The sequence below is a fragment of the Oncorhynchus nerka genome, linkage group LG28 (genome assembly GCF_034236695.1).
Source record: "Oncorhynchus nerka isolate Pitt River linkage group LG28, Oner_Uvic_2.0, whole genome shotgun sequence".
Lineage (NCBI taxonomy): Eukaryota > Metazoa > Chordata > Actinopteri > Salmoniformes > Salmonidae > Oncorhynchus > Oncorhynchus nerka.
This window is the reverse complement of record NC_088423.1, coordinates 42,869,189-42,879,798: the sequence shown is the minus strand read 5'-3', so window position 1 is coordinate 42,879,798 and position 10,610 is coordinate 42,869,189. Positions and strand designations below refer to the sequence as shown.

Below are 10,610 nucleotides of genomic sequence, written 5' to 3'. Positions count from 1 at the left end.
TACATGCACGAGACGCATGCATACTTGCCAAGCTCGTGCACGTGTTTACATAATTCTGAGCATCCTTCAGGTGATAGAAATCTGAAAGCACTACCTGCGCTTGGAAAAGTTTATGTAATTATACTTTCCTTTAGATATATCGTTTCCCGACGTATAATTCAATGCAATTCAACGTTGGGTTTCAAGGCAAATTGACTTCAACCCAGAAGAAAAAAAGAAAGCAGGGAAGGCCTAAAAACAACTGGAGATGCTCCACTCTTCAATGACGAAGTAAAGTGGGGGTCTCCTGGCTAGAGGAGAAAGTCCTTGCACAGAAGAGAGTGAGGTGGAGATCCATGGTGGACGCCCTATGCTCCCAAGGGGACAAAGAGGTTTAAGTCAAGACTCAGACAGGGGTGGATCTGTGTTGTAGATGTCTCCCATGCTACCTCCAGAGGTCGTTTGGGAGACATCTCTTAAAGAGAAATTTGAATCAAGATCTCTCTTTACTAAGTATCTCTCCTGGACCTATTCTGTGTAATCAAAGTAGTGTAGTGTAAAGAGACTCTAAGTAAACCATGTTTCACTTCACATACTTAAAGGCCCAGTGCAGTCAAAATTCTGTTTTCCTGTGTGTTGTATCATATTGCACAACAGCTGATGACACTAACACTGTAAAAGTGTGATTTCCTGATAGTTGCTGGTTGAAAATACAAGCTAGGACCTTCTTATCAGCAGGTTTTGCATGGGTGGAGTTTTGACTTGCCAGGTGCCATCACCAGGCGTTATAAGTTATTATAAACTGGGTGGTTCAAGCCCTGAATGCATATTGGGCAAGAAAATACATCAGCAAATCTATAAAACAGTACCTAGTACAATAGAATGCATCTATATTAAATACGAAATATACCAAATATACAAGCAAAATATACATGGCAAGTGAACACATGGCTCATCTATGGTTAGGCCATGAATGCAATCATAATTTAGTGTTTTGTCCAAAAGGCAACTATTGACCACTCTGAAATCTGAGTGGTAGTTAGGATAGGGTTGTGAAAAGGGTCAATTTTGGTGGCGTTTATGCCAAGATTTGTACAGCCAGATGAGAGTTTGACGCTAGCGAAAACGAGGCTGAAGTTAAAATCAGCTGATAGAGGCAACAGCCAAGCTTTGCTGAAGCCAGCGAGAGCAGAAGAGCCATCTTCCCGACCAGGGAGAGTGGAAGAGTGGGGGACTGTTGAGACAATTTGGAGGGACCCCGGTGTCGTTCGAAGGCTCGAAGACACAACGTGGGAACGGTAGGACTACCGGTGTCAGTAGGGAAGAAGGGTATTTTTTCAGTATTCGGACTCGGAGTCATCGGGAACCAGTGGGGCTCGAGCGAAGAAGCTTTTTAAAAATATAAATACAAAGGCAAATAAATTCGAGTCAAGTCTATTAGCTAATAGAGTAGATGTGCAATCCAACAAATATAAAACTAACCGTGCACCACTTACCGAAGACCGTTGCTCGAAAATAGTATGTATTCAGTCAAGTTTGACGGATGTGTAGGTCTTTAAAGGTGTCAAGGTAAACAAACACCAAAGCCCCTGTCGGAGCGGATGCTGCTGTAGCTAGCTAGCTAGGGCTTTGAGACATGGATTAGGACGAAGGGTAGCCTGCCAGAGACAGTGTTTGAAAGAATATTAGCTAATTTTTACGATGTTGACCACAAATTAGAACTCCTAGCTACTACAATTGTGAATAATGACAATCGAGACTCTTGTATTTTTAAGATGTTATCTAGCTGATTTAGCAACCTACTCTTGTTGGCCAGTGTTCGCTTACTACTGTAGTTAGCTGGCTAGTTAGCATTAGCAGATAGTTTAGCTAGTTGGCAGTTTAGCTAGTTGGCTAATGCTAGCTATTAGCAAGCTATCAGCCCCTCAAGCTTGAGTAGTGAGTGTCTGTCAAAGAAAGCTACCGTCTCTCATTCTATCTGGATTTCACTTGTTATTTTATTCTCGTTTTATCCACAGGGGAAATTAAATAGGCCTGCTAGGTTGTATTGCTTGCAAGCTTTTGGAACATTATGTTCGGTTGTCTCGAGACGGGCAGTGTGTAGCACAGCTGATTCATCGAGGAGGTTGGAAATGGAGGAAAACAAGTTACGTTTATGTAGATTTAATTTTAAAGTAAAGTACAATAGTTGACGTCAATATTTTATTTGGACGAGTTGGGTTAATCCTAGCCCATGTAGAAAGTGTTACATTAAAATTAGTTAGATAAGAACCCTATCAATATGTGTCTATGGGTGACTTGTAAGTGAGTGGGGGTCGTCTCCCTCGAAGTACTGTCCACTCAACTAGACAGTCAAGCAGAAACAGTCCAACTCGAAACTGTGTGGTGGTAGTGGACAGAAACTAAATTGTTACCGGACTAGGATCAACTTTCTCAGACGACATGGATATACGGTGTCTCAGATAAGTTATCACCCTAAATGGCAAGGCCTTGGTAAGAAAGATGAGGGAAAAGGTCATTGAGTGACCTAGTTGTGCCTCTCTTTTCCAGATATACTGAATACTAATTTGGTACAATTTGTGACAAAGTATTTTTCCCCCACTGTTTAGAATGGATATTATTGTTTTATTGTGTAGCTCGCCAGCAAGACTACAGTGAGCTCTCAGCAGTGTTTTGGTTGTGTTGCGCCCACCCCTCCCCCAACTTTTACTGGAGACTTGTGGAAGTGTTCTTTCCTTCTGCTGCCTGTCAGTGGTGGGCCACTCTCACCCTTTTATTTTTTTAATCCTTTGACGGAAGGCCTTGGCTATTGTACAGTCCACTTGAATCCTGTGTTATATAGCCTACAGTGGATGTAATGGAACTAATGTTCGCCGAGTGGGAAGACGGAGAAAGGTTCTCCTTCGAAGATTCTGACCGGTTCGAAGAAGACTCGCTCTGCTCCTTCATATCAGAAGCTGAGAGTCTGTGTCAGAACTGGAGGGGATGGAGAAAACAGTCTGGTGGACCAAATTCTCCTACAGTTAAGATTAAAGGTAAACACACAGATTCTATTACTCGTAATCACATCATCTTGTTACACTTTCAGTGTCCTCATATTGACCTTTGACCACTTAAAACCACTTGATGCCTGTTGCCAAATAACATTGTGGTGGCCAGCATGGGTTCTCCTTTCTCTCATTACTTAAAGTGCCTGTGATGATGGATCCAAATCATCTGAAAGCCTGTCTTGAATCCGAATTTGTTGTTTCTTGGACCTCATTGTCTTCTTGTGAAAATCTCAAACAAACATTACACTCATGCATTAGCCTGTTTTCAGAATAGAAAGTTCACAAGATACGTCAATGTAACTATACACATCAATCTCCAAAGTAATTTATAAAATGTAATATTGCACATTATCTTCACTAAGAGCCAATTTATGCTTGATCTGAAAATGTGGTCGGAGGCACTGTATGGATGGTGTGACGCAATTACGGAGCCTCTGGCAGCACGCAGAGGCCAAATTTATCTCTGTACCGCATCACCGTGCGACTCACAAAATTTGTAACAATGCAGAGGGCTCTGTATAGCTCCACATTGACATGATTGGTTGACGGTAGGTGAGGGCTGGAGGTCCTATATAAATACAAACTCACTTCGTTGACAACAGCTCTGCGCTTCTCCGCGAAGCACAAGAACTATGAATGCACTGACTTCTGCAGAGGCTGTATCACTCTAAATGCTGCTCTGCCAATGAAGAAGTAGTGCCTTTTATTGTACATTTGAATAATGGTGTAGGCCTACAATTGTAAACTGCTTTGATCAGTGTAGCCTAGTTAAAAATAATTAATTTGGTCCTAATTTCCAGTTGGTTGTCCTGTCCTCATCATTTGACCATTGATCATTTAGGCTGTGTGCATTTTACATAGTATGGCCTTCCTAGGATACCATTTTCCCAGAATTGAGGCATAGCAAGCTTGTTCTCTCAGAATGAAGCCCATTTGTTGACTGCACAACAACAGCCCATGTTGCTCTGCTGCTTATTCTTTGGAGAGTCCTCAAAGGGCTCTGAACTCATCAGTATGGGACACTTTGCCAATGGGAGTGCAAGTGCTGGCTGCCCATGTCACTGAGTCCTCATTTAATTTAGGCCTATTGGCTGTGATGCCATTGATGATAACCTATTAGTTTATTTGCAGGATAGTTTCTATAATACTTGCATAATGTCATTTCTTTTTACATCCCCCTAACCTCATGTCTACAACATTGTCCTCCAAAATGTATTACTTACTTTCTCTACCAAAGTAGATCATGTTGTATAGGCTAGGCAGCCTACCGGTTAAGAGTGTTGGGTCAGTAACAGAAAGGTTGCTGGTTCAAATCCCAGAGTAAAGTACGTGGAAACTCTGTAACTGTGCCATTGAGCAAGGCACTTAACCCTTATTTGCTCCAGGGGTGCTGCACTACTATTGCTGATCTTGTAAAACCACACATTTCACTGCACACATCTGGTGTATGTGACATGCATAAATACTGAACAAAAATATAAACACACCATGTAAAGTGTTAGTCCCATGTTTCATGAGCTGAAATTAAAGATCCCAGAAGTTTCCATACGCACATTTCTCTCAAATGTTGTGCACAAATTTGTTTACAACACTGTTAGTGAGCATTTCTCCTTTGCCAAGATAATCCATCCACCTGACAGGTGTGGCATATCAAGAAGCTGATTAAACAGCAGAATCATTACACAGGTGCACCTTGTTCTGGGGACAATAAACGGACCCTCTAAAATGTGCAGTTTTGTCACAACACAATGCCAAGTTTTGAGGGAGCATGCAATTAGCATGTTGACTGCAAGAATGTCCCCAGAGCTGTTACCAGAGAATGTAATGTTAATTTCTCTACCATAAGCCACATCCAAAGTCATTTTAAAGAATTTGTCAGTACGTCCAACCGGCCTCACAACCGCAGACCATGTGTATCCATGCCAGCCCAGGACCTCCACATCCAGCTTCTTCACCTGCGGTAACATCTGAGACAGCTGATGAAGCTAAGGAGTATTTTGATCTGTAATAAAGCTCCTTTGTGGGGAAAAACAACTTTTGATTGGCTGGGCCTGGCTCCCCAGTGGTTGGGCCTATGCCCACCCATGGCTGCACCCCTGCCCAGCCATGTGAAATCCATAGATTAGGGCCTAATTTTTTTTCTTTCTAATTGACAGATTTTTTTGTTTGAACTGTAACTCAGTAAAATCGTTAATTATTGCATGTTGCGTTTATTATTTTTTTCTCTCTCTCTATATATATATATATTTTTTTTTTTAAACTTTGGTTTCATTGAGCATAGTGCTGTTGGAGTGACTTAATCTGTCAATGATTTGTAATGTTGGCCGACCTGGCTGTGTGGGTGGAGTTGTACACTGGGGTCCGTCCGTCCGTGTGTGAGTGGGGGTCCTGGAGTCTCAGCTGAGTTCTCTGAGCTGGCTTATTGGACGGCAGCTGGGGAGGGGTAAACAGAGCGCCGACCTGTGTGGGTTGTACAAGCAAGTAAGGAACCGGCGGGGGGGAGAAATATTTATTAGAAGCCTCAGCTAGGGGAGTTTGGGGGAGGGTGTGTGTGCGGTCAGGCCTGTTTGTTTACGTTTAAGGAGTGGTAGGGGAAGGGTGGAGTGGAGTCAGCTGTGGGCTGTATAGAGGGCTTTGTCTTGTGCAGGTCATTCAGTTCAGAGCTGGGGATTGTGGTTTAGTAATACAAAACCCAATTTTATCAATCTGTGTATTTCTGCTGATCTTGCATGAAAGAGTTGCCAAACCTCAAAATACTCATCTAAAGTCACTGTCAGATTCCCCAAAAAGTGAGATCAGTAAGAGATTTTACTGAAGGTTACATTCTTTCTGACCACAGACAGAAGCGCATATACACACAGACCGCATGAAAGAGGAATAGACCTTGAAGGCTAGCTTATATCTACTGACCCTGGTTCGATTCCAGGCTGTATCATAACCCACCGTGATTGGGAGTCCCATAGGGCGGCACAAAATTGGGCTAGCATCATTAGGGTTTGGCTGAGGTAGGCTGTCATTGTAGATAAGAATTTGTTCTGACTTACAGAGTTAAAGGTTAAATATATTTATTTATCTCAATTGCCCAAAATGTAGGGTACGGTTAGGGTTTTGGTTAGGCCCTATGCATCTGTTGGCTCTGTTGATCTATTTCTTTCTAACCACAGACTGGAGAGAGACAGTAAGCACACGACCTACTGGGCATGTGTGTGAGCAGCAATCCTTCACCACTCTACAATGGAACAGCTATTTGAGCGTGGCACCCCCCTTCTCTCTCCTGATTGGTCGGTAAGGAGTTAGTCACCATGCAACTGGCAGTGACTGGATGGCAACAAAGACTCTGCGAGACCCTGTTACGGCACCCTAGCTGCTGTTACTGGGCTCCCCCTATTTTTCCTCTTTCCCTCTCTCCCTCGCTCTCCTTCCTATTTGTAGCTTACATGGGGCAGGGGAGCAGGTGTTTATAGTAATGCTGAGCGATTTAACCAAAATGTTGTTCTTTATCCAAAGTTATTAAACAACAAAATTGACCTATGTCTGTTCAATTACTTTAATTCCATGTATTTTTTGTGAGCTCAACGCGTTGTTTCTCTAGAGAGAAATCAAATCATTCACAAGATAAATTAGGCTAAGAGCTTTGTGGGACGCTGGGCTGCTTGGAAGTTGTAGTTTTCTTGGCAAAGTTGTAGTTTTCATTAGGCAAATATTGAACTTAATCCATTGCGCCTATTCTTTCTGACCACAGACAGAAGCGCATATACACACAGACCGCATGAGAGAGGAATAGTAATGCTGTTTTTTTGTTGGTACTAACAGAGGCTACCTCTGCCATGGCTCGATGGCCAAAGCCTATGAGGAAATTTTTATTTTTTATGTTTAGGCTTTGTGGATAAATGCTGAAAATAAGGTCTGTGGTAAACACAGGCTTAGGATATCTTAAATGTTTTGTTCTATGAGATAATCTGATCACATAACACCACGTTTTGTGAATTTTGAAGCATTTATGTAATCAAAACAAGTAAAACGCTAACGATGTGCTAACATGTCAAAAAAATACATCGCATTTCTTTGTTGTCTAGCTAACAGGTTTAGTTTACCTTATCAGACAGACCTTATCAACATCGTCTGGGAACCGAAAAAACTAGCATCTTCCTGCTGAAGAAAGATGGTTGCAGCCTGGAGCAAACCAAAATACCATCCTTGCGTTTTTGTTCAAGCTGATAAGCAGAACGTTAACTAAGCTAACTAGCTTTTTGGCGGACTGCAGCATAGACAACTTTGCGTGGTTGGTGTTGTGACTTGAAAAATGTTGCGACTAATGTAGTTCCATTTCTGAAAGCGACTTATCAACTGACTTATTTTGAGCACATAAAGGTCATCCATCTTAACGGACTGATATTATCTCATAGAACATTTATAAGATCTCCCAAGCCTGCGTTAACCTGTTGCGACAAGCCATCCCGGATCCGGGATCGTGAATACAGCCTCAAGCTCATTACCATAACGCAACGTTAACTATTCATGAAAATCGCAAATGAAATGAAATCAATATGCTAGCTCTCAAGCTTAGATTTTTGTTAACAACACTGTCATCTCAGATTTTCAAAATATGCTTCTCAACCATAGCAAAACAAGTATTTGTGTAACAGTATTGATAGCTAGCGTAGCATTTAGCGTAGCATTTAGCGTTAGCATTCAGCAGGCAACATTTTCACAAAAACCAGAAAAACATTCAAATAAAATCATTTACCTTTGAAGAACTTTGGATGTTTTCAATGAGGAGACTCTCAGTTAGATAGCAAATGTTCAGTTTTTACAAAAAGATTATTTGTTTAGGACAAATCACTCCGTTTTCTGCGTCACGTTTAGCTACGAAAGAAACCTGTATCCAGGATTGTGTAAATCTATCCGCAAGCTCATTAGCATAACGCAACGTTAACTATTCATGAAAATCGCAAATGAAATGAAATCAATATGCTAGCTCTCAAGCTTAGCCTTTTGTTAACACTGTCATCTCAGATTTTCAAAAATATGCTTCTCAACCATTGCAAAACAAGCATTTGTGTAACACTATTGATAGCCTAGCATAGTATTATGCCTGACATTCAGCAAGCAACATTTTCACAAAAAACAGAAAAACATTCAAATAAAATCATTTACCTTCGAAGAACTTCAGATGTTTTCAATGAGACACTCAGTTAGATAGCAAATGTTCCGTTTTTACAAAAATATTATTTGTTTAGGACAAATCGCTCCGTTTTCTGCGTCACGTTTGGGTAAGAAAAAAAACTAAAATTAAGTCATTAAAACGCAAACTTTTTTCCAAATTAACTCCATAATATCGACAGAAACATGGCAAACCAATGTTTAGAATCAATCCTCAAGGTGTTTTTCACATATCTATCGACGATAAATCCATCGTGGCAGTTGACTTTCTCTTCTGAAGAAATGGAACGCACATGGACCTAGAGATTGCGCAATAATTTCGACACAGGACACCGGGCGGACCCCTGGTAAATGTAGTCTCTTATGGTCAATCTTCCAATGATATGCCTACAAATACATCACAATGCTGCAGACATCTTGGACGAACGGCAGAGAGCTCAGGTTCATTCATGGCACATTCACAGCCATATAAGGAGACGATGGGAAACAGAGCCTCAAAATTCTGCTCATTTCCTGTTTGAGGTTTCATCTTGGTTTCGCCTGTAGCATGAGTTCTGTGGCACTCACAGATAATATCTTTTCCGTTTTGAAAACGTCAGAGTGTTTTCTTTCCAAAGCTGCCAATTATATGCATAGTCGAGCATCTTTTCGTGACAAAATATTGCGCTTAAAACGGGCACGTTTTTTTATCCAATAATGACATAGCGCCCCCATAGGTTGAAGAGGTTAACCTCAGACCTTATTTTCGGTGTATATCCCAAAACCCCATTCATTTCCCCCATAACAATGCCTAATATACCAAAGTTATAAAATGATAACTAGTTTGGGACTACAAGCTGGCGAGCTCTATGACACTGCCCGTTTGTGAGGTAGCTCTACCCGATTTGATAGTTGATGTTAGATAATAAGCCGTCTTGAAAGTGTGCCTTATCTACTTGGAAGAACTTGTCAAATTAAAGAACTAGTAAAACTACTAGCCGAGCTAAACAGGATGCTGGCTGGCTGCTACTGCCTGAGCAGAGATGTTTTTTTAAGGAATTTAAAAATAAGTAATCAAATAAAAACAAAGTAATGTACTCAACTTAAATATTTTATTAAAGTAAGTAATGTGAGTTAATGATGGATAGTGATAAGCAGTAATGTGCGTTCACTACCATCATGGGGCTCTTATTAATTGTTAATATTCATTCAACCCACTGTCAGTGTCAGGAAAAAGGCAGTTGATGGCTGAGGGAAGCTCAAATCATTTTAATGTCATAATTTGATAATGTATTAAATGTTTTTTGTAACAAAACCGAATAAAAATAAATAAATAATAATAATAGAATCGAAACTGCACCAATCACTCAGCACTAGTTTATAGTGATGTAAGCCACCTTGGTTCTCTCTGTTTGAAAAGCTCAAGCCTAATATCTAATGCAATAGAATTCACACAACTGCCTCGGGCTTAGCCCCTAAAACCTTCTATGTTAGGACAGGGATGAGGATAGTGTCCACTGAGGGCCAGGGCTTTGTTTTGGGTGTGTAGTAGTTGTGTGCTGGGCCAGCTTGGTTGTCAGCTTATTTTATTTTCTGAGGATTGGGTCAACATGAAATTGAGAGACAATGCAGCCTGTTCTGCGTCATCCTGAAAATGGAGTCATACCTTTTTTGTTATTCAAACATGAAATCTTTAAAGACTTGCATCAACACATTTCCTTTTTAGGCATTAATAACCAAGTCTGAAGTGTTTGAGCATTAATTTTAAAACATTTACTAACAATTTAACACCCTTTTGAATAAATTGTCCAAAACATGTCCTTAAAAATCTCATTACCTGATTGGTCTGAAAACATCAAGAACATTAGGAAAGCTAATACATTTTCACATTTAAAAAATATTGATTATTAACAGTCATGCACAGTTACTTGAAACACTATAATATAAATATATTTTTTAATTGATTTGATTTTGACTGCAGAAGGTGTTGCGGTAATGAGACAATCTACAACCTAATATTTTTGACATTTCATTGAAACCTGACATATTTTCAAAAATGTGGCAAGCCTGCATTTAAAAGCAAACTACTATTTTTCCTTTCATTAAATTAACATAAAATGTTATTACCTGTTGCGGTATTGATACATATGTTTTGGTATTGAGGATGATTTTGGTAATGATAATAAGTATACTAAGACTGAGGTATGGTTAAAAACAACATTTATTGTAGAAGATAAGAGATATTGGCACAATCATGGATTCAAGTTCAAACAATTTCATTTTGCAGTGCTTCAAAAGTACCTAACAAACAGGCTAAAATCAGAGAACACATACAAAAACATTAGAACAGCACATGTCATTGTCACCACACACTGGCCTGTACATTGTCCCTTGGGGATGATATTTCTATGACCCCCAAGCTGGTGCAGCTTTATCTTC

General features: G+C 40.3%; 1 protein-coding gene across 1 annotated transcript in view; it reads left to right on the top strand.

Moving 5' to 3' along the window:
• Positions 1-1,136: 1,136 nt before the first annotated feature.
• Positions 1,137-10,610, top strand: part of LOC115113239 (zinc finger SWIM domain-containing protein 8-like) — a 47,317-nt gene continuing 37,843 nt past the window's right edge. The window contains 1 exon segment of the mRNA XM_065012802.1: positions 1,137-3,014. Coding sequence (XP_064868874.1) covers positions 2,837-3,014 — 178 coding nt within the window. The 5' untranslated portion in view covers positions 1,137-2,836.